The sequence below is a fragment of the Heterodontus francisci genome, chromosome 23, assembly GCF_036365525.1.
Source record: "Heterodontus francisci isolate sHetFra1 chromosome 23, sHetFra1.hap1, whole genome shotgun sequence".
NCBI lineage: Eukaryota > Metazoa > Chordata > Chondrichthyes > Heterodontiformes > Heterodontidae > Heterodontus > Heterodontus francisci.
Window position 1 is genome coordinate 22,650,903 of NC_090393.1, and position 25,359 is coordinate 22,676,261.

The following is a 25,359-nucleotide window of genomic DNA, read 5'->3' on the forward strand; positions in this document are numbered from 1 at the left end:
CCAAAGCCTATCTACCATTTACAAGGCATAAGTCAGGTGTGTGATGGAATATTCTCCACTTGCCTGGAGGAGTGCAGCTCCAACAACACTCAAGAAGCTTGACACCATCCAAGTTAATGCAGCCTGCTTGATTGGCACCCCCATCCACTACTTTAAACACTCACTTCCTCCACCACCAGTGCACAGTGGCAGCAGTGTATATCATCTATAAGATGCACTGCAGCAACTTGCCACGTTTCCTTTAACAGTACCTACCAAACCCACGACCTCTACTCCCGAGAAGGACAAGGACAGCAGATGCATGGGGATGCCGCCACCTGCAAGTTTCCCTTCAAGTTACTCACCGTCTTGACTTGGAACTATATCACCATTCCTTTATCGTCGCTGGGTCACGATCCTGGAACACCCTTCCTAACAGCACTGTAGGTGAACCTACACCACATGGGCTGCAGTAGTTCAAGAAGGTGGTTGACTACCACCTTCTCAAAGGCAAATATGGATGGGCAATAAATGCTGGTCTTGCCAGCGATATTCACATCCCAAGATGGAATTAAAAAAAAATAAAATCAGGGATGATCTTCTACCTTAATGCCACTTTCTTGCTCTATTCCCATAAATCTCTTGATTCCTTTAGTGTTAGATAAATGTTCTTTCAAGTTCCATACGTTCCTTTCCAGAGATGCGATCATTGCATTGGGAGATTTTCAGATAATGCTCTATTCCTCATTTCATCAGCCATCAGGGCAAAACTATTATGCTGGCCATTGAAGTGTGTGTCTTTGGCCAGGTGTGCATGATATATCGGCATAAGCTGGCTGCAGGGCAGAAATGTCACATGCAGTATTGTGTCAGCTAGAGGGGTTGACCTTGTTGGTTGTAGGGAACAGTCAGGCAGGTTGTCAAAAGGTTTCCACCTGTATCCGTGTCCATGGCTGTTCCTCTGCCTGCGTCCCCGCTGTTTCTCTTTCTTTGTTTATGTCTGCACTTGGCCAGCTATTTGTGCCTGTGCCTTCATCTGTCTGATTCTGCTTGGCTTATGCCAAAGTAGCTGCCAAGCCTGACTGTGTAGGGAAATAACACACACGTGCATTGGGAATATCTTTCTCCCTGTGTTGCAGGTTCATTGTGCTCATCATTTAATTAGTAATCCCAGTGTCAACTCATGGAGTTGAAGAATATCCAGATGGGAATATGCCCATCTTCGCAGAGCTCACATAATTATTTCAAAAGTGTTGTCTCTACTGCCTGACTCAATGGTGAAGGCAAGTAACAGGCCTGAGGGAGAATGAAATCTCTATTCTCTGCTGTGGGATTTTATAGTGCTGATAATCTGTCACACAGTGAAACCAGAACCTGCAATACATTGCTCAGTCACTTAGAGTTACATGACCCTTTTCCCTTACTGTCTCATTGCTGGAGATTATCACACAGAAAACAGCATCCTTTTTATTGGATCATGCAGTTCTGCAGCCTCGACTGATAATCCTTCAGGAACAATGTCATTTCTATGGAATATTTGTTGGAAATGATATCCTGACTCTGACAAATTGCTCACCTGTCCAATATAAATAGTATCCTCCAACGTTTAGTGTCATATTCACCAACAGTAATAATGGTGGACATGTGAAATTTTCATATTATGCGGCGCAGTGTTAGCACCACAGCCTCACAGCTCCAGGGACCCGGGTTCGATTCTGGGTACTGCCTGTGCGGAGTTTGCAAGTTCTCCCTGTGACCGCGTGGGTTTTCGCCAGGTGCTCCGGTTTCCTCCCACAGCCAAAGACTTGCAGGTTAATAGGTAAATTGGCCATTGTAAATTGCCCCTAGTGTAGGCCAGTGGTAGGGAATATGGGATTGTTGCAGGGTTAGTATAAATGGGTGGTTGTTGGTCGGCACAGACTCGGTGGGCCAAAGGGCCTGTTTCAGTGCTGTATCTCTAAATAAATAAATAAATGTTAAAGACACCAACCAATATAATTAAAGATTCTGTCTTTTCACAGTGTGTCTGGTTGAGAGTATTTTGGATTATGTAACACTAGAGAAAAGTAGTGTTAGTTCCAATTTCTTCACCAGTGGTGGGAGAAATTTGAGTTTATGAACTGAATATCATATCAACCTGTACTCATGTAAGATTTTTTTTTTCTATGGCACATTGGTGTCAACATGCTAAATAATCCTCTCATATCTACAGTGAATATCTGCATAATATTTCTGTTCTTTTATTTTGTTACATTTGTAAAGTTTAAAGACAGTAGATGAAAGCACTCTTGAGAGGCAATATTATCAGCCTAGTGGTCAGAAACTAGGGCCAGAAACTTTTGACAGCAAGATATACGAAGATCAGCTTGTTTTCTTATTTCTACTAATCTGTGGTAATGCCCATATAGCTGCTCTTGTGCTTCCTTGTACCATAGGTAGCTGTTGGTATCACGCTGTAATCTGGAGCTAACCTATCTTATGCTGCAGGTTTTGAGGTCCAATTTCAAACTTCTTCATTTTCGAATGTTCTGGTTAAACCCCAGAATAACTTCAGATGCCAGATTCAGTCTGCCTACTGTGAAAACAGGGAACCAACCTTGTACTTCCTTGTGACTTTTGCAGTGCATTAGCTTAACCCTCCCACTCCATTATACTGGTTGATTTTCATACTGTTTTTTCTGTAGTGTTTCCTCTCAGCTAACCTTGCATTGTGCCCTGCTGATGTCAGGTGTGCAGACTGTTCTCAGGCCTTTGCAGTTTTGCTTTAGGCATTTTTGGAGAGTGAGCAGTGTGTGTTTTTTGGGAGGGGAGGTGTTGTGAAGCCGGTTATTTTTCTGTCTACCTGGGAAGAGTGTGAAAGGATGTAGTGTGCATAAGATGCATAGTAGATGATCCAACAAATGCAGGATGCCTCAGTGGAAGTGGAAACGCTGCGGCATGGATTGAAGGTTGGCTGGTGGACTGTAAGCCAAGAGCAAGGGCAAATGGGTATTGCTCAGACTGGAGAAGGATTGGAAGTGGTGTAGTCCAGGGGACAATGCCAGTCTCATTTTAGTGCTGTGTACAAATACATGATTTGGAGTTGGGTATAGGGAACATAATCTGGAAAGTTGCAACAACACGAGGGTAGGAGTTTTAGTAAACAGAGAGAAAGACAAATATTTCAGGAAGGCATAGGTTAATGGAATGGGCATACAGGTGGCAGGTACAATTTAATGTCAGTGTGAGGTAATGCATTTTAGGAGATGTTAAGGGAGCATATACTTAATGGGAAGACACAGAAGGGAGTGGATGGAGAGAGATTTAGGGATTCAGGTACGTAAATCCCTGAAAGTAGGAGTTCAGGTAGATAAAACCATATAAAGTCCAACAGAAGTTTGATTTTTATAAGTAGGGGCATGGAGTACAAAAGTAAAGAAATAGTGATGAATTTATGCAACGCATTGGTTAGGTTGCGGTTCGAGTACTGTGTGCAGTTTTGGGCACTCCCATTATTGAAATAATATTAAAGTCATAGAGAGCTTACAGCATCGATTCGCCAGGATGATGCCTAGGGATGGGAAAATACAGTTATGAGGAGAGACTTGAGATACTGGGACTATTTCCTCTGGAGCACAGAAGGTTAAGAGAAAAAATAATCGGAGATTTTGAAATGATGGAGTTTTGATGGAGTGAATAGGGAAATGGTATTCTGCTTGTGGAATCACAGTATCTAAGGTGAACAGCAGGATTGTTTCACTTCTCAATCATATATTCTCATTTCACTTGAGAGAGGAAAGGCATTTATTAAAAGTAGAGTAACAGTTAAAACAACATGGCCTTTTCTCTACTTGCAGTGACAGGACAGGATATAAATAAGTCAGTAATAGTGTACATACTGCAGTTCTGAGTTTTGACTCGCAAACAAGCATCTTGGAGAAAAGGAGATCCTTCTCTGTGCCGTAGGCAAGTAGGATATTCAAGTACTTGCCTCACCCCACAATTTGACAAGTGAAAACCAATTAGTTGGCTTGCATCAGTAATAGTGGAGATAGACTAGTGACACGGTGCTTAAGCATTAATGTCTGACAGGGTTTTTATCGAGTCATAGAGTTATACAGCACAGAAACAGGCCCTTCGGCCCATCGTGTCTGTGCCAGCCATCAAGCACCTAACTATTCTAATCCCATTTTCCAGCACTTGGCCCAGAGCCTTGTATGCTATGACGTTTCTAAAGACTTCTTAAATGTTCTTTTCATTTGCTTTATTTGAATTATTTTAGTAATGGAAATGTTTGTTTCTATTTGAACCATACTGTGAAATTCCTATTTGAAAAACAGACCTTTTGAAGCAGTTTTGATTGGTCTAGCAAACTCGTATCTGAAATTCGCCCCCTCCTCACCCCACGAGAAAACAAATCTTGCCCATGCTCCTGCTTTCTCTTTTTTTTTTATTCAATCAAAAATAACCTTTTCTGTCCTTGCTCCATGATCTGTTGAAATTGTACAAGAAACCTAACAAGTTGTTCAATTCAGAAAAGAGGCACAAAACTACCAATCTGGCTGTGCCTTGCATCTTATCTCATCTGTGGCAGATTCCCACCACAAACATTTGACATTCAATCATTTGAGTAAGGCACATTAGTGCTGTGCATCGAAAAAAATATTTTTAGAAGGACAAGGAAGGCAGTTACTGTTAGTGAGGTTACCACCCAGGCACTTAATCCAAATGTACCGAATTTCCCCATCCCATCCCACCACCATTTTAACACAAACTGGCATTTATACTGTGCCTTTAATGTAGTAAAAGTACCTAGTACTTCACAGGAGTGTTAATCAGACAAAAGTTGATACCTGCCACATATAAGATATTAAGATAGGTGACCAAAAGCTTGGTCAAAGAGAGAGGTTTTAAGGAGCGTCTTAAAAGGAGAGAAAGGCGGAGGAGTTTAAGGAGGGAATTCCAGAGCTTAGGGTCTAGGCAGCTGAAGACACAACTGACATTGGTGAAGGGAACAAAATTCCAGGATGTGCAGAAAATAAACTCAATGCGTTAAAATAGATGAGGCAGGACCTCATTACGAGTGCATTAAGCATCTGTATGACATTATCAGCAACAATAATTTGTACCCTTTAGATATCTGTATGATTCCTCAAATAACAATATTTCTTGTGTCTTGTTTTTCAGGATTTTTGCTGTTCAAAGATTTTTGTCTGAATGAAATTGATGAAGCTGTTCCCCAGCTGAAATTTTATGAAGAGGTAAGAGACCTGGCTGGCGAATGTAGAACTAAGGGTTATAGTATTAGGCTAAGGGGTTGACCATTTAGGACTAAGAATGGGGAGAACTTTCTTCACTCAGAAGGTTGTGAATCTTTGGAATTATCCACCCCAGAGGGCTGTGGGTGCTCAGTTGTTGAATATATCCAAGACTGAGATTAAAAGATTTTTGGACACTAAGGGAATCAAGGGCTATCGGGGATAAGGCGGGAAAGTGGAGTTGCGGCAGAAGATCAGCAATGAATTGAAATTTTCAAGACTGAGATTGATAGATTTTTGTTAGGTAAATATTTCAAGGATTTGGAACAAAGGTGGGTAAATTAAGTGATGGTACAGATTAGTCATGATCTAATTGAATGGTGGAACAGGCTTGAGGAGCCATATGGCCTACTCCTGCTCCTATTACTTATGTTCTTAAGAGGCTTAAAAAAAAACAAGAGGACAAAATGGCATTCACCGAAGAGCATGCCTAGGCAGTACCCCTAACAAGTTTCATGGCTCTCGGGATCTGTAGCATGGCACCTGGCAAGATCAACCAAACAAACGTACTCCAGTCAGATTGTACACCTATAATCTGAAGACTGTTATTTCATCGGATCTTGAGCATTTCCCTGAAGTTTTAGCTCAGATTTGTTTTTGAGATTGAGTTTCAGTACCATGTTTGATATAGTGTTTCTTACAGAAAGTATGGTTATATTGAGTGGGGAACTGGGTAATCCAGTAGGTTAGAACATCTGACAAAGATGGACAGAAAAATGCCAGCTAGTCTATCAAGCCCGGCTGACTTAGTCAAGTTGCAAATAAACTTTTTAACCCTTAATGCACTCTGCCCAGCGGCAGCCATGTAATCTCCTAGGAAAAGCATAAATAACAAATTTTTAAAAAACCTATGTCAATTCAGGGAGAATAGATTTCTGGGAAATTCCTCTCTGATCTGAGAAAACGATCAAAAATGAGTTCCTGGAAATAGTTTCATATCTTCTACACATGTCTCCTCATTATCCCTAAACTATGTAACTATCCTTGTGGACAAGGTCTGGTCTCTATCGCCCCAACGTCTCCACTTTTCTAGAGTAAAAGAACCAACTGTCTACGTCTATCATAATAAGTAATGGGTTTTAAACAAGGTATTGAGCTCGTGACCCTTTTTTTTTTAGAGCCTCTATACCTCCCACCATGTCAGGGGATCAGAACAGGACAGATTGGGTGGAATTTTATCAGCAGCACGGAGCAGGGGAGTTTTAGAAAATCTTGCGTCAGGGCGGCTCCTCCATGCATTGCTGCCACGAAGTGATCTTGCTGGTCTCACTCCACCTCCAGCATCAGCCACCCACCCGCCAGTGGTGGGTAGCTAATTAGGAGCAGTTAAGTGCCCACTTAGGGGCAAATTGGCAATGCTGCCAGGATCTTCTGGTGGTGGACGGGTCCCCTGCATAGGTCGAAGCCTCAAGGCCTGGTAGATGGCTGAAGGGAGCCACCTGAAGGCAGGCCGAGGGCCAGTGAGGCTTCCTCTTAATTCCTCCCTGCCCTGCCGACCCCAGAGCTGCGGGTGCCAGAGGGTCACAGCTGTAGTCACAAGCCATCCTGCGGAGGGGTGTCCTCTCTACATTGATGGCCTGGTAGCTGTAGCCATGATATGTTTTAAACTTTTAAAGTTTTTAGAGGGTGCCTCTATCTTGAGGCACTCCCGTGGTCCCTCCACCTACTGAGAAGTTGGGGGGGCGCGGGGGGGCGGTGGTGGCGGCGGAAGAGAGCAACATCAAGCACTGCATGGTGGGGGTGGGTGGGTGATGTTGGGTTCTGGGGTAAGGTCTGCCAATGGCACAACTGGAAAAAGTGCTTAAATGTCAATTTTATAACACATTGGAGCAGGTTTCAGCCCCAGGTAAGGAGCCTTCAGCTGATAGAGAGTGGGGGGTGGGCTGATCCCTGACCCAGGGAGTTGGGAGGAACGGGGGCGTCTGATCCCTGACCATGGGGGAATGGGGGGGGGTGGTCTGATCCCTGACCCTGGAGTTAGGGGTGGGGAGGGAACGGTCTGAGCCCTGACCCTGCGAGGGTTGGGTGGGGAGGGTGGTTTGATCCCTGAGCTTGGGAGTTGAGGGAGTCTGATCCCTGATCCTGAAGTGGGGATGGTCTGATCCCTGACTATTGTGGGCGGGGGGGGTGGGGGTGGGGGTGTGGTTGGGGAGAAAATCTATTTATCGGGCAGCTCCACTTGGTATCAGAGGGAAGAGTTCCTGCTCCCTCCTGGCCCATAAGCAGTGCCATAATGGCGCTTCTCCCTTCAGCTGCCAGTTTCTGAGGCCTGGGAAACCTAACTGGCCAGAGTTAAACCTGCAAAGCTGGTTAAATCTGAGGCTTCGAACCTCATTAAAATACTTAATTGGCCAACCCACCTCCTAGCTGCCCACCGCCTCCCCCCCGGCCCTGGACCCACTGTTAAACTTGGAAGTGGGTGATTTGGAGTCGGGTTTGAGATTTTTTAAGTTTTAACATATCACCCAACGCCAACCCGATAATTCAACCCTATGATTCTAGTGGGCCTTGTTAATGCCCAAAAAGGTTTCTCACCTAAGGTCAAAGATCCCAGAGACGCTTAAAATAACTGCCTATTTTACCTTGCAATGAAAATAAAGAACCGCTATGTGAAAAGCAGAATCGATTTGGCATTATGGTAGCATAGTGCAAGGGTAGTGATCCAGAGGCCTTGACTCATTAATGGCTACATGGGCTCAAATCCCACCACAGCTGCTGGGGAGTTTAATTTCGGTTTATTAAATAAACCTGGAATAACAAGTTGGTCTCAGTAATGGTGACCATGCAACTACGAGGTTGTCATAAAAACCCATCTGATTCACTAGTGTCCTTTAAGGAAGAACATCTGCCATCCTGACCCAATCTGGCATTTACATGACTTTAGACCCACAGCAATGTGGTTGACTCTTAACTGCCTTCTGAAATGGCCTAGCAAGACACTCAGTTGTATTCAGGGAGGCAGATCACCACCATCCTCAGCGCATTGGGGATTGACAGTGGATGCCAGCTTTGCCTGCGATGAACACATCCCAATGAATGAGTTAAATAAATCTATTTGGCTAGAGTTAAGAAGCAGAAGAGGAAGTTATGCTGCTGTGTGTGTACTTTAGACCTCCAAATAGTAGGAAGGAGATAGGGGAGCAAAGCTGCAAGCATATTTCACAAAGATATTAAAACATTAGAATAGTGATGAATTGTAATTAAAATGAAGCAGAAAAAAGGAGGCTAATGATCAATGCCCAGTTCATAATACAGTAGAGAATCAAGGTGAATACAGAAAGTATGGCAGAGAACAGAAAAAGAGGGGCAAGGGAGTGTATGACATAAAGTTAGTAGGTAACATGAAATGAAACACTAAAGTATTATATAATAGAATATATAGAATTGGGTAGTCAAAAGAAGGAAGACTGATTAGTGACCAAAAAGATGATCTTGTGGAACAAAGGGCATGCTGAATTATTAAATGAATCTGTCTTCACCAAAGAAGAGGATGGAGTAGAGAAATTGGATTGGATTAAAAATAAAGTCCTCAAAAGGTTGGCAATGCTCAAAGTAGAAGAATCACCTGGTCTGATTGGATGCATCCTTGATGGAAGTAAGATTGGAAATAGCTGAAGGCGTTGACCTCAATGCTCCAATCCCCCCTTGGATATGAGGATGATGCCAGAGGACTGGAAGGTTGTCAATGCTACACCCTTTTTCCGAAAAAGGGGAGAGGGGTAAACCAGGTAACTACAGCCCAGTTAGCCTAATATCAGTGGTGACGAAACATCTAGAGGCCGGGCCAAAATACACTGTGACTTGGGAAAATGAGTTAATAAATGACAGCCAATATGGATTTATAAACAAAAATTGTGTCTGACGAACGTGATCAAGTTCTTTTATACGGTAATGGAGAGGATTGATGAAGGTAGTGGAGTTGATATGTATGTGGACTTTCAAAAGGAATTTGATAAAGGGCAACATAATAAATCTGTTAGCAAAACTGGGATTGAAGGTGCAGTGGCAGCATGGATACAAAATTAGCTAAGGGACAGAAAGCAGAAGAGTAATGGTGAATGGTTGTTTATCAGACTGGAGGGAGGTATACAGCCCCTAGGGGTCGGGACTTTATTATATAGGGCATAATATCAAAGTTTGCAGATGACACAAAACCCAAATGTAGTAAACAATGAGGAGGATAGACTTCAGGAGGACATGACAGACTGGTGGAATGGGTCGACACGTAGCAGATGAGATTTAACATAAATAAGTGCAAAGTGATACATTTTGGTGGGAAGAATGAGGAGAGGCAATATGTTGTAATTTAAAGGGGGTGCAGGAACATATCTTTGAAGGCGATTGGACAATTTCAGAAAGTTGTTGAAAAAATACATTGCCTTTCTAAATAGAGGCATATAAAAAAGCAAGAGTTATCCTAAGCCTTTGTCACTGGTAAGGCCTCAAGAATGGTAATGTCCAATTTTGGGCATCACACTTTAAGAAGAATATCAAGGCCATAGAAAGGGTACAGAAGAGATTTACTGGAATGGTATGAGGGACTTTAGTTAAATGGAAACACTGAAGAAGCTGGAGTTCTCCTTATGCAAAAAAGGTTAAGGGGAGATTTATTAGAAGTGTTCAAAATCATGAAGGGTTCTGATTGAGTAAGTAATTGGAAACTGCTTCCAGTGGCAGGAGGGTCAGCCACCGGAGGACACAAGTTTAAGAAAATTGATAAAAGGACCAGAGGTGAAATGGAGAGAATTTTTTTTACACTGCATGTTGTTATGATCTAGATTGTACTGCCTGAAAGGATAGTGGAAGCAGTTTCAATAATAACTTTCAAAAGGGAATTGAAAAAATATTTGAAAAGGAGGAATTTGCTGGGCTAAGGAGCAAGAGCAAGGGAATTTGATTAATTGGCTAACTTTTTCAAAGACATGGCACATGCACAATGGGCCGAGTGGCCTCCTCTGTGCTGTAAGACTTTGTGATTGTCTTTGACCCTTAATAGGCCCAAAATTTTCCCTGGAACCCTTCACTCCTGCACCAGCTCTGAAACCACATGTTGACTGTTTCAATCATCATCTTAGACTTTGCATCTAATTCTACTGGGGAAAATTCTAGCTGCACTAAGCAAACTTGCATTGAAGTTGAAGTCTGCTGTGATACATTTTGGAAGGAAGAATAAGGAAAGGCAATATAAGATAAAGGATAGAATTCTAAAGAGGATGCAGGAGCAGAGGGACCTAGGCGTGTATCTGCAGAAATCTTGTAAGGTGATGGGGCAGGTTGAAAAAGCAGTTAATAAGGCATATGGGATCCTGGGCTTTATAACTAGAGGCATAGAGTACAAAAGCAAGGAAGTTATGGTGAACTTTTATAAAGCACTGATTCGGCCTTAACTGGAGTATTATGTCCAGTTCTTCAGGAAAGATGTGAAGACATTGGAGAGGGTGCGGAAAAGATTTACAAGAGTAGTTCTAGGGCTGAGAAGCTTCACTTACAAGAATAGATTGGTGAAGCTGGGGCTGTTCTCCTTAGAGAAGAGAAGGTTGAGAAGAGATTTGATACGTGTTTTAAATCATGAGGGGTCTGGACAGTATATAAGGGAGAAACTGTTGTCATTGGCGGGAGGGTTGAGTTTCAGAGGACACTGATTTAAGGTGATTGACAAAAGAACATGGCAAGAGGCGACATGAGGAAAATGTTTTACGGAGTGAGTGACTGTAACCATTCTATGATTCTACTCCATGTGTGGCCTATATAATCTCTCAAGCATTTTGTTTGTGTATAGTTTTATGCACTATAGTTTCCTATAATGCACCTGACCTAGAAAGCACTTCTTGTACAGCTTCTACTACACTGTCTGGCTGCCTAAAGTGCCAGTAGATTACTACTTTTCCTTTTTATGCAGTGAAATTTCACAGGTGATTCTCTATTCAGCATTACCACCACACATTTAATACACAGTCAAGCTGATTTCATTCCAGTTCATGTTTGAATAATGCAGAAATAGGATTTTTTTTATTTGTCCATGGGTTGTGTGCATCACTGGCTAGGCCAGCATTTATTGCCCATCCCTTATTGGCCTTGAGAAGGTGGTGGTGAGCTGCCTTCTTGAACCGCTGCGGTCCTTATGGTGTAGGTAACCAACAGTGTTGTTGGGAAGGGAGTTTCAGGATTTTGACCCAGCGACAGTGAAGGAACAGCGATATAGTTCCAAGTCAGGATGGTGTGTGGTTTGGAGGGGAACTTGCAGTTGGTGTTCCCATGCTTCTGCCCTTGTCCTTCTAGGTGGTAGAAGTCGCGAGTTTGGAAGTTGCTGTCTAAGGAGTCTTGGTAAGTTGCTGCACTGCATCTTGTAGATGGTACACACTATTGCCACTGTACGTTGGTGGGGAGGGAGTAGATGGTGGATGGGGTGCCAATCAAGCGGGCTGCTTTACCCTGGATGGTGTTGCATTTCTTGAGTGTTGTTGCAGCTGCACTGGTCCAGGCAAGTGGAGAGTATTCCATCTCACTTCTGATTTGTGCCTTGTAGGTGGTGGACAGACTTTGGGGAGTCAAGAGGTGAGTTACTCGGCACAGAATTCCAAGCCTCTGACCTACTTTTGTAGCCACAGAATTTATGTGGCTGGTCTAGTTCAATTTCTGGTCAGTAGTAACCCCCAGGATTTTAATACCCTTTCCCCTAATTTTCTCCCCTCGTGCTCTAGAGGTGGAGAGCCCTGCCAGGGTGTGATTCCATAGATGTTGATGCTGACCCCTGCGGTTACATGGATGTTAGTGACTCTTCAGTGCGTTGCTTAAAATGCCATCAATGTTGACTTCCAATTTTACTGTGTGTAGGATCACACATACAAACTTCTGGCTGGATTGTAGTTAGAAAATGTGTAAAAATGTTGTACTCCCCAACTTGAGGATGAGGCCAATTGTAGGGCCCCTCCCATCACTTTTACTGGGATCGGCTACCTCAATACAGAGCTGGATTGCAGCCAAACCTTCCCGGTCTTTATGACTCAACTATACGTTGCATGAACTCTGAGTGATTGCAGAGGGACGGTTAATTAATTACACTTGAAAGATGCATTGCCATTGGCATCACCTGGTGTAAGCACCAAGACATCCAAACTAGAAGGTCCTTAATTTGATTGCTGATTCTGCCAAACTATCTAATCTGTACCAGTGCCAGCAGTAGGGGTCCTACAATATGGCCAAAATGTCTCTGAGTTAGGAAGTGCCATCTGCTGGAAAGTGTGCTTTTGTGTTTGCCAGGTGAGGACAGAATTGAGCTTGGCTGTGATGCTCTACATGGTGGTATAGTATCACTTATAGATACTTGGGTGAGGTACCGTAGGACTCATAGTCCACCAAGAGTCAGCTCCATAAGAAAGAGGGAAGAAAACCACAGTGCTGCCTAGTATGGGATGTGCAGTCCCAACAAGTGAGCTTCTGATTTTAATTAATTGTCAAGTGAAGCCCAGCCACTTCCCTAAATGAGTAGTTTTTTTTAAAGATCTGTTAATTGGCTTTAATTTCATAGTGTCCTTTAACTTACTCTGTGGAAACTGGGATAACCATATCTCCAAATAGTATTGCTTTCCTTCTTTTGCTGGAGAACAAGAAAAGGAGTTGGAACTCCTCTTAGTCTGGAATGTATACTTTTGTTCTTTTGAGACTGTGAGACAGTTTTTGACTACACAGGCCAGGTCATCTGACCTTCGTGGGCCACCTTTGCAGCACATTGTCCACTTTTTTTTTTAAGGAAAAGTCAATTTCAAGGAGACCACGTTGAATAAAGTTTGTATCTTAAAAGTTAGGAATATATGTCTTTACTGGGCATGACATCTGCAATACGAGAAATTGATTCGTACAGTGAAAGATGCAAGTAATCATCTGCAGTATCACACTGGGCGGCGCAGTGGTTAGCACCGCAGCCTCACAGCTCCAGCGACCCGGGTTCAATTCTGGGTACTGCCTGTGCGGAGTTTGCAAGTTCTCCCTGTGTTTGCGTGGGTTTCCTCCGGGTGCTCCGGTTTCCTCCCACATGCCAAAGACTTGCAGGTTGATAGGTTAATTGGCCATTAGCAATTGCCCCTAGTATAGGTAGGTGGTAGGGAAATATAGGGACAGGTGAGGATGTGGTAGGAATATGGGATTAGTGTAGGATTAGTATAAATGGGTGGTTGATGGTCGGCACAGACTCGGTGGGCCGAAGGGCCTGTTTCAGTGCTGTATCTCTAAAACTAAAACTAAAATTTCATACTCTGGTGAGGAGATTAAGCAGGTGACCTGCTTCAAGGCCTCAGACAATGCTGGCTGGCAGGTGAAACCCAGTGTGATTTGCACCCTCAATTCTGTACTTGCACTGTTGGAGGCTCTTGGCCAATATCGACTGCTATCTCCTTTACAGCATTGCTGAGCTTAGAAAGCACTCTGGGATGAACGCAGTTTATGACATGGCTCAATAATATTCTCAAGTTCTATGATTCCATGCTGCTAGACAGACTATTGCTACCACAGAATATTTAAACCTGGAAGATAGAGATAGCCAGAGAAAGTTGGGGAAAATAATTATCTTCCAAAAAGGGGATCAACAGGTGGTATGGAGGGACGTTTAGGGTAAAATAATCATACCTGGACTCTGGATAGAGTGAGCATGGTAGATTCGTACAGTCTTTGTTCTGAATTTTATGATCTTTTATTCACATTGTTTCTTACTCTCATGCTATTAAGGCATCATTATACACCATTAAATACATAACTGCTGTGTTAGATTTCTTGTCTCAATAAATTGATTTCAAGATTCAAAGAAAAAAGGAAGACCTACAATTATATAGCGCTTTTCACGACGACGGGATGTCTCAAAGTGCGTTATAGCCAATGAAGTACATGTTCTTGTCTAAAAATCTATCCACAGTCCCGTCCCACTTTATGTGGGAAATCTTTTCCAGTTGTACATATTATTTTGTACCCTCTCTTCTGTGACTCTGGATTATAGCTTGTTCTTCAGTCCATCTTTCAGCCACTTGCATTCCTGTTCCCGTGAATTATTTTCTAAAAGCATTTTGCTGCATTATGTCTCTCTCTATCTGCTTTAAAAAGCCTTCTAAAAACCCTCCTCGCTATCCCAAATCCCATCACTTCCTGTTCATTGGCCATCTCTCCCCTTTGTAAAGCACTCTGAGATGTTATATTCAATGGTGAGTTGTTATAGACCATGACATCCATTTGCACTTAAATGGGATTTTAAAAAAATATTTTTTATCTATTTCATGATGACATGTGATGAAAATCCACTAACAAAAATTTCTTTTTAAAAAATTAAAAATTCTTTCCAAAAGCTACTCTAACGATTAGGAAAGCGAGGCTCACTTGTTTACGCTCTCTTTGCTCAATATTTCATCAGGGGTCAAGAGCAGTAGAAGTAACACAGCATAAGTAGCAGGACTAATGTATGTAAATTTGATTTTGGAAAAGCTTACTGTTGCTTAGCAACATAAAATCATATTCTACACCTCAATGTTGCATGGACTGTGTTGTATCCTGGAGATGGATTGGCCTCCATATAATTTATTGGCAGATTTGGCGACAACAGAGCCTCCATTGCCTCTTGTGGACATTGTTTCTCAATGACATTTGGTTTTATAACTTGTTTCCATTAGGGGAGAATGATTGCTGCTGCCACCTGACAAGGCAGTGGTATCAACACTTAAAGGACTGTTTCGTTGACTCAAATGATTCATTCGCCAAAATTAATATTGGAAGGAAAGTTTTTATTTCTCACCTACATTGATCCTGCCCTCATATGTTCATTTTGGATATACACCAATAAAAGTCCTCCAGGCCAAGATTTTAACAAGAGTTAGTTTTTATTCTGGGAACAGGGATCCGCAATTTGGTCATTAAAGATGTGAGCAATTAGGAAGTAGACAAAGCATGATAAGGAAGCCAACTCACTGTGGGTCATAAAATTCAAATATTTGGAGTTCCTGCCATCTACACTCCAAGTCCTATCTTTCCAAACCTTATCTCAGAAATATCAGCTCCCAAAATCTCGGTCTCAGCCTTCAGTCATTGCTTCCCTGCTCTTCGATCTCAATTCCACAGATGACAACTTACAAAACTAATGAAAGTTAACTATCAACTTCAAAAAAAGCTGATACAACCCCTTAAAAGCTGGCAACTTAAAAACAATTCTGAATATGATTTGTAAACCAGTAACTATTGTTATGACTGAGGCGGGAGGAGTACACTGTCTTTCTCTAGTTCCACTTCTGCACAGGTCACAACATATATTTAGATGTTTACCCAGTTACCGATACAGCCAATTATATACTCTATTTTTATTTCAGAATAAAATCCACCAACCAGATTCCTTTAATAAACAACAAAATTATCAATTTATTATAAAACAATATGTATTCAGTAAAGATGCAAAGCATTAACACGCAGATTGAAATATAAAAATTCCCTTCTACCTTAGCCCAACAAACACACACACACATAGAGGTTAAAGAAAAAATAGAGGTTTTCTCTGCAGAGATCTTTTTACAAAAAGACAAAAAAAAACTTTGGCCAAATACATGTTAATTCTTGAAGGCAAAGGAGAAGACATGAAAGTTGTCCCTTTCCTCTGGCGTCCCAAATACGTGCAGATGGCTATCACTGGGATCTTTTTGGAGCAGTTCTCTTCAGGTGACGTTGAGAATTAGTCTGGCAGGCTTTCCAGGAGTAATACGGCATCAGGGGTTTCAGCCATCACACTGGATTCGCAGGGTTTCTCAGAGGTGGAGAAAAGATGAACTGATTTCTTCTCTCTTAGCAGGCTGACCCCCAACTGACTCAAAAGAGTATTCAAAATGAAACCAACTCTTGTGAAGATTTATGGTGGTCATACCACTTCTCCGTAAACAACTCCCATAGTCAGAAGGCACCTGCTATTTGCTTAGCTGAAAATATGTGACTTCCAGTAAGTGTTCTTAAACAGAAAGCTCAAGTCTCAAAGTCCTTTCGGTGACCTTTTTAAAAAAAAACAAAGCCCGTATCTATGGAATAATTTCAGTCCTCCAAAGGAATCCATTTCTACAATCTTCAACCACAAGTCCTCAAAAAAAAAATTATAAAAAAGAAGCACTTTCACAACAATATACAGAATTATATACCCATTACTGGTCTTTCGGCCAAACCAGTCTCTGTTGGTGTTAATTCTCCACGTGAGCAGTATTTTTAAATCTATGTGCCCTTGCAGTTTCCATATCCCTTCCTTCAACCACTCATCTAACCTGCTAAATGTTGACATTGTCTCTGTACCTCAGTCACTAACTCTGGCAGTGCATTCCGCAGCCTCACTAACATTTTCTCTCAAACTAATCTTGTCTAAATCCACTTGGAATGACACCAAAGCTTTTGTTGATCTACACAGATTTCCTGTAAATAGTGGCAGGTGCAATTGAAGTGAAAACTTCACCCAGTAAAGCCTGGCATTACTTCTGCTTTAAGAGCTACTGTTTTCCAGGTTGTCTCAAAGGGCAGATTAATACTGTTGAGAAATTTTATGAATTAAAAATGATTTCCTGCCTCAGTACTTATCGCAAATTTTTCTTTTGAGTTACTGAAGGAGGCTGTGCTCAGTACAGTGGATCTCCATCCTTTGAAGATGGCTTGTTTGAAGGTGGATGGGGAGCACCAATCATGAAGCCCTTGACAACTGCTGAAGAAGTTTGCCTGGTCCTCTTCAGAACCACCACTAAATGGTTCCCTACAAAAGATCAGGAATCTTCCTTTCACCTGTCTATACCATAGCTCCATCCCAGATCAAATTAAAAAAAGAAAGAATCCTCTTAGTCAAACCTGTACCTTCCTCATATTCCCAAACCATTAAGATATGTACCTACACTTGCCTTTCCTGTTCACTGTTTTAAAAATGCACGAAAGGAACAGTGATAGTGTTCCAGCAGTGATTACAAAAAGGTGACTGTCCACTACCTATCACGACAATGCTTCTGTCATAGCAACATGTAGCCCCAACATGACATGGTAGGGTGGGGGAGGGTGGGGTGGGGTAGCTAGGCAGGGGTGTATTTACAGGGGAGAAACGCAGAAATGTCAGCAACGTGGAGGTCCTGCAGAATTTAGTAGCAGCACTTAACTATCATTTTCTCACTCCATTTTCCACCCAGCTAGCAACTCAAATCTAGTAGAAGACCATAGCTGGGAATTGTTGGAGCCGGTACCTGGCAACTGGAAAGATTTTCAGGTTGGGGACGTGAGGAGAAAGTGGAGTTACGCTGGTAATTGTGAGGGCAGAGAGGGAGTGGGGGGACGTGGAAACATTATGGGTTTGCTGGGGGGAGTTGGACCGACAATTGGAAGCGGGGTCGGGTGGATGGGAGGCGAACTGGGAAAGATTATGGCTTCGGTTAGAGATGGGGTTGGTGTTTGGGTGTAGGTCAGCCAATCATGGCAGAGGATGCAGAAGGTTTGCCTGAGGGTCTGGAGGGAGCGCACATGCTCCTGCTGGCCCACAGCAATGCTGGAAAGCACATACCTGTTGCATCCAGCCACCCACTTTAAGTTGGCAGGTTTCCTGAGCCCTGGGAAACTCTGCCTGCCAGTATTAAATTCAAATGGCTGTCAAAATCTGAGGAACAGGGCCTCATTAACATATTATAATCATAGACCCACTGCTCCAGAGCAGGTTACCAGAACACCCTCCCTGCAACCCCCAAACCTACTTTGTACAGAAGTAGTGTTCAAGGCAGGTGGGGTCGAGTTTTGAACATTTGCCAGTTTAACCCCCTGACCCTGTCCCACCCATCATGGGGTGGGGGGGGGGGGGGTGGTTAAAATTCCCCCCATGGTGTTGAGGTGTACAGTTACCGATTGTAGCGCCCTTTCTAAGTGAACTTCTCCAGACAGGAGACTGGGAAAGAGCTAAGATGTGTCTTTGTTACACGGTGCTGTGAAAAAGATGCCGTCCACCACTTTGAGCCCGGACCCCAGATGTTCACTGGTGTCAGGACAGCCTGGCCAAGGTTGCCTAAAGTTCTTAAGCAGTCAGCATGGGGATGAACAGAAGAGTAGCATGGAAACTCTGCTATCTTGAAAAAAAGAATACTCCATTGCAACCCTTGTTACTATGTCATACTCCTTTGAACTACTTCATCGTAACCATGCTCAATGACGTGGATAAGTGTAGTCCAAAGTCTGGATAGCAGCTACTTGAATGGTCATTGTGGCCTTTTTGGCAGGATAGCTCCAGACTTGCCGCTCAGTCCAAGGCAGGTCCCTCAACAACCCATTCATGAAGCTGCTGGATTCTTCCATTTTCGGCACCAATTGTTGGAAGCTCCTTGTCAAATCCACCAATGATTCCAGCAATCTATTGTGCACAGAAATCTGGACCACTGAGATCTGAGGTGAGGTGGGGAGGGATGGGGTGGGGAAACGATTACTACACCCTTTTGGTACAGGGCTCCCTGCTCTTATTCCACCATCCGCTACTGTTTCTGTCACCATGCTTTGTAACTCAGTATCAGTACTCCCCTTTTGCTGTTTATAGTTATTGGGAAGGGTGTATTTGAGCAGGTGCATGGGTAAGGTACATGCAGTGATGACGTGCTAGGTGTACTGCCATTTCAGCCACTACTTCCTATAGAGTCATAGCTCAGGAAGAGTCAGCACTGGAAGCCTGATAAGATTTCACATAGATGCAAAAAGGATGTGTTGTAAAAAGAAACTCAGAATGGTAGTATTTAATTTTCATAAACAGCTCATCACATGGTGAGAGTTCTTCTGAGAGGATGTTATTGGCAGTAAACAGGAAGGAGCCTTGTGATACAAACCCCATGCCAGAACTAGCCCTCCAGCTTCTTCATCTAGGCTATGGAAGCTTTACATGGAAATGGTCACTTCTCAAATGAGGTGAAGGTCCTGATGGAGGCTTCCCCACCTCTCATGTTGCTGCACAGCCATCAGTCTTGGTCAGATATAGTTACAGAGGCCATTATCAGAAAAAAGGGACCGGTGAGACAGAAGTGGATCGTGTGGATGAAGTGACATGCACGTTTTGGAGCGGTCAGCAGTGAGCATACTTGTGCTGGGAGAATGAGTAGTCAAGGAAGATGTTGAAGAGCAAAAACAGGATATTTCAAAATCTGTGTAAAAGAACACAGATTGTGAGGGGCAGAATGTACTGAAGCAGACCTTTCAATGATGCTGAACGTCATGTACAATTGCAAACTTTAATTATCCTAATATAGACTGGGATAGTAACAGTGTAAAGGGAAGAGAAGGACAAGAGTTTCTAGACAGTGTTCAGGAGAATTTTCTACATCAGTATGTTTCTAGTCCAGCAAGGAAGGATGCATTGCTGGATCTGGTTTTGGGGAATGAGATGGGTCAAGTGTCATATGTCAGTGGGGGAACATTTAGGGGACAATGACCATAGCATCATAAGGTTTAGGTTAGCTATGGAAAAGGACAAGGAGAAATCCAGAGTAAAGATAACTAATTGGGGGAGGGCCAACTTCAATGGAGTGAGAACAGATCTGGCCCAAGTAAATTGGAATCAGAAATTAGCAGACAAAACTGTAACTGAACAATGGGCTGCCTCTAAAGAGGAGATAGTTCGGGTACAGTCAAGGTACATTCCCACGAGGGGGAGAGGTAAGGCAAATAGATCCAGAGCTCCCTGGATGACGAAAGGGATAGAGAATAAGATGAAGCAGAAAAAGGGTGCCTATGACAGATGTCAGGTTAATACAATTGAGAACCAGGCTTAATATAGACATTTCAGAGGGAAGTGAAAAAAGAAATGAGAAGCAAAGAGACAGTATGAGAAAAAATTGGTAGCTAACATAAAAGGAACACTACATATCTTCCATAGGCATATAAATAGTAAAAAGTGTGATAAAAGGAGGAGTTGGGTTGATTAAGAACCTAAAAGGGCATTTACACATGGAGGCAGTGGCACGCCTGAGGTACTAAATGAGTACTTTGCATCTGTCTTTACCAAGGAAGAAGATGCTGTCCAAGTCATTGTCAAAGAGAAAGTCGTTGAAACACTTGATGGGCTAAAAATTGATAAATAGGAGGTATTAGATAGGCTGGCTGTATTTAAAGTTGATAAGTCACCATGACTGGATGAGTTGCATCCAAGGATACGGAGGGCAGTAATGTTGGAAATTGTGGAGGCACTGGCCATAATCTTTCAAACCTCCTTAAATACAGGGGTGGTGCCAGAGGATCAGAGGTGCAAATGTTACACCCTTGTTCAAAAAAGGGTATAAGGACAAGCCCAGCAACTACAGGCCAGTCAGTTTAAAATCGGTGTTGGGAAGGCTTTTATAAATGATAATTCTGGACAAAATTAATAGTCATTTGGACAAATGTGGATTAATTAAGGAAAGCCAGCACAGATTTGCTAAGGGCAAATTGTATTTAATTAACTTGCTTTAGTATTGCTGAAAAAAGAGACATGCAGTCAAAGCTTTTCGTTTTGCACTCCTCAGGACAAATGCAAGAATGCCAAATTTCAAAGGGAGCAATAATTTGTACTGCATGAGAAAAGGGAGCTGATTGGTTGGCAAGTCGACTTTGGTCAAGGCGTTGCCATGGAGAATGCACCGGGGAACTATTGTCTCCCATGCTTTTGTTTCATTTAAAAATGACCCAATGCCTGGACATGTTCCCTTTGCCAGCGTGGGGGTGCAATAGTTCCCTGGTGCATTCTCCAGGGCAATGTATTGACCACTCAGAGTTGGCTTGCCAACCAATCAGCACCCTTTTCTCATGCAGTATATATTGCTGCTCCCTTTCAAGTTTTGCATTCTTGCGTCTGTCCTGATGAGTACAAGAGGAAAAGCTTCAATAGCATGTCTTTTTCAGCAATAGTCAAGTTCTGTACTATCAAGTAACTTGCTTTAGTTTTTTGATGAGGTAACAGAGGGTTGATGAGCATAATACAGTTGATGTGTGTACATGGATTTCCAAAAGACATTTGATAATGTGCCACTTAACAGGCTTGTCAGTAATGTTGGAACCCAAGGAAGAAAAGGGACAGTAGCAGCAGAGATACAAAATTGGCTGAGTGACAGGAAACGGAGAGTAGTGGTGAACGTTTGTTCTTCTGACTGGAAGAGGGGATGAAGTGGAGTTCCCCAGGGGTCGGACCCTTGCTGTTCTTGATCTATATTAATGACCTTTCTTTCTTTTGGGCCTCCTTATCTCGAGAGACAATGGATACGCGCCTGGAGGTGGTCAGTGGTTTGTGAAGCAGCGCCTGGAGTGGCTATAAAGGCCAATTCTGGAGTGACAGGCTCTTCCACAGGTGCTGCAGAGAAATTTGTTTGTTGGGGCTGTTGCACAGTTGGCTCTCCCCTTGCGCCTCTGTCTTTTTTCCTGCCAACTACTAAGTCTCTTCGACTCGCCACAATTTAGCCCTGTCTTTATGGCTGCCCGCCAGCTCTGGCGAATGCTGGCAACTGACTCCCACGACTTGTGATCAATGTCACACGATTTCATGTCGCGTTTGCAGACGTCTTTATAACGGAGACATGGACGGCCGGTGGGTCTGATACCAGTGGCGAGCTCGCTGTACAATGTGTCTTTGGGGATCCTGCCATCTTCCATGCGGCTCACATGGCCAAGCCATCTCAAGCGCCGCTGACTCAGTAGTGTGTATAAGCTGGGGGTGTTGGCCGCTTCAAGGACTTCTGTGTTGGAGATATAGTCCTGCCACCTGATGCCAAGTATTCTCCGAAGGCAGCGAAGATGGAATGAATTGAGACGTCGCTCTTGGCTGGCATACGTTGTCCAGGCCTCGCTGCCGTAGAGCAAGGTACTGAGGACACAGGCCTGATACACTCGGACTTTTGTGTTCCGTGTCAGTGCGCCATTTTCCCACACTCTCTTGGCCAGTCTGGACATAGCAGTGGAAGCCTTACCCATGCCTAAACTTAGATATTCATGGCACAATTTCAAAATATGCGAATGACACAAAACTTGGAAGTATTGTGAACTGTGAGGATAGTGAAAAACATCAAGAGGACATAGACAGGCTGATGGAATTGTCGAACAATTGGCAGATCAAATTTAATCCAGACAAATGTGAAGTGATTCATTTTTGTAGGAAGAATGAGGAGAGGTAATATAAATTAAAGGGTACAATTCTAAAGGGAGTGCAGGAGCAGAGGCACCTGGGGGTATATGTGCACAAATTATTGAAGGTTGCAGGGCAGATTAAGAAAGTGGTTAACAAAGTGTATGGGATCCTGGGCTTTATAAATAGGGGCATAGAGACAAGAACAAGGATGTTATGATAAACCTGTATAAAACACTGGTTTGGCCTCAACTGGAGTATTGTGTTCAGTTCTGGGCACCCGCTTTAGGAAAGATGTTAAGGCATTAGAGAGGGTGCAGAAAAGATCCACGAGAATGGTTCCAGGGAGGAGAGACATCAGTTACGTGGATAGGTTGGAGAGGCTGGGGCTGTTCTCAGAGAAGAAAAGATTGAGGAGATTTGTTAGAGGTGTCCAAAATCATGAAGAGTCTGGACAGAATAGATAGGGAGAAACTGTTCCTTTTGGCAGAAGAATCCAGAACCAAAGAAGACTGATTTAAGGTGATTGGCAGAGGAAGCAACGGTGACATGAGGAAAAACTTTTTTGCACAGCGAGTGGCATCTGGAATGCACTATCTGAGTGTGGTGGAGGCAGAATCAATTCACGCCTTCAAAAGATAATTAGATAATTATCTGAAGAGAAAATATTTGCAGGACTACATGGAAAGTGCAAGGCAATAGGACGAGGTGAGTTGTTCTTGCAGAGAGCTGGCACAGATGCGATGGGCCGAATGGCCTCCTCCTGTGCTGTAACCATTCTATGATAATGTTCCAATGCAGCAGTGTCTAGAATACTGTGCATCAGGCACTGGCTGCATCTGCAGGACAAAAACTGATCTAATTCTGTGTATTTTCTTGGCTTAGCATACAACACATTGAAAACACATTAATAGAGCTCTTAAGGGCTGCTGTGCGAAATAATTAAGTAGTTAAAGGTAATTGGCTGCATTAGGGAGATAAAGCTTTGAATTTCTTTTGATTTCCTTTTTAACTTTACTACCTTTTAATTTTTGTAGATACTTATCAACCTTGTCAGAGGTTGCATTAGAAGCAAAAAAAGGAAAATGACAGTGCAAGTGTTGAGGCACAAAGCAGAATCTAGCCAAATGGTGAGGTTGCACAGACTCTGATCCCTGCTGGCCAGTGAAGTGGATGTGCTGCAACATGAGGTGAATGCAAGAAGGGCACAGTAGGGAACCCTCCTCACAAGATAGTAGGGGATCATGCATAGCAGAAGATGGTGGGCAGGCTGAAAGCCGTGTACATATCTGCGTAACCTAGGAACAGATGCAGGAGAAAATGGAGTACTATAAGTAACCTGGCAAAAGCTACCCAATGGTACGATATACCAGATTGATGGTGCAAGATTAGATATGACAAAATGTTGCTTTTTAACCTGTCTTATATGTATTGCTCACCTATGTCAATCTCACACACAACCTTTCATTATGTGTGATACATACCCATACTTCAGCAGGGCACATATAGAAGGGGAAAAGCATTGTTAAATCTTGCCCCGCTGACACTTCCCAAGGGCTTCACACATCAAACCATTACAACACAACTGTGATGCCTTATTGACTTGCAGAATGGGCTTCAGATTAAGCACATGACAGCCCAATGTTGATCTCTTATATTTCAGGATGTTCAATAGTGCAGACAATGCCCACTGTGTCATTTTATTCAGTGGGAAAGGAAATAAAAGCACTGACCATGTTGGCTGATGGATCAGACAGTTCTTTGATCTGTGAGCAGTACATTAACTGATATTGTAGTGCTAGCTGGCAATGACCTATAAGCAAAACATTGAGAGAAATACTGCGCCTTTGTTGCTTGATGCAGATAGCAAAGATCTGTAGCTGGCACCCTGCTGACAAACTGGAAACTAAGGCAGTTGTCCTTAGTCATTGACCGAAAGCTGCGCAATTCTTAATGTGGTCCGAGGCTTGTTGATCTCTGGCATTGTTCATTCATTTTGTAGCAGCGAATCCATGAAGTATTTGAGGCACGGTGGGAGCAAAAATAATTTGGGCCATTGAAATTAGTGTGAAATAAATGTCATAAAATTAAAATGTCTCCATCACCGTGTGGGTTGTAATCTGCCAGAGCAGATGACCCACCCATTGTCAAACCCATTGTGAAATGAAAGTCAGGCAAATTCAACAATGGGTGGACAATCCAGTCCGCCTGATTACTGCGCACTAGATGATGGTGTGAGTTTACCTTAAGTGTTGAATTCTTGTTAGAAGTGACTATATTTCATTTTGACAGTGCTGTCAGTTGTTATGTTACTGTAGGTTGTTATTGGATTGTATGGGAAGTGTTCTCTGGAGCCTTCCAGGGTTGTTTTCTTTTTCGGCCAGGGCTGTGCTTTTCCAGTCTGGACATGCTTTCCTGCAGTTCAGGCTCTGATGTCTTTCAATCTCATTTTTCCTCCATGCAGCATGGCCTCTCTCACATTCTAGTTGATTGGGTCCCAGTACCCATGCCATGGAGAGTTACGATCATAAGAACTTGTGTTGCCCAGAGTTTCCACTGATTTTCATCTTTCAAAGAGTTGAAGACACCTGAAAGGACTGATAAAACAGCAAATTTAGTGAAATCTTAAATTGACTAAATATAAACAATGAAACCCAGAAAGATGACCAAAATCATAGCCCCTTCAGGTTGCTAGTTATTTTGTGAAAGTAATGTAACTCTAGTATTCTTGTGAAAATACTCCATACAATCAAAACTAAATTGTATGTAAGATTAGAAAGATTTCCCTATTGCAACTTCAGATAGTGTTCTGTTTATAAGACATTATTATAATAATTAAAAATATTTTTCCACTATAGATAAAAGACTATGAAAAGCTAGACTCTGAAGAAGATCGTTTGTGTAGAAGTCGACAGATCTATGACAAATATATAATGAAAGAACTACTGTCCTGTTCACATGTGAGTTTGTTTTTCTTAAAAAAAAATGTACAAA

General features: G+C 42.7%; 1 protein-coding gene across 1 annotated transcript in view; it reads left to right on the forward strand.

The window, feature by feature from the left end:
* Positions 1-25,359, forward strand: part of grk3 (G protein-coupled receptor kinase 3) — a 315,124-nt gene that overhangs the window by 174,806 nt on the left and 114,959 nt on the right. Inside the window, exons 4-5 of the mRNA XM_068054842.1 lie at positions 5,146-5,219; positions 25,224-25,325. Coding sequence (XP_067910943.1) covers positions 5,146-5,219; positions 25,224-25,325 — 176 coding nt within the window. The remainder of the gene's footprint in view (positions 1-5,145; positions 5,220-25,223; positions 25,326-25,359) is intronic.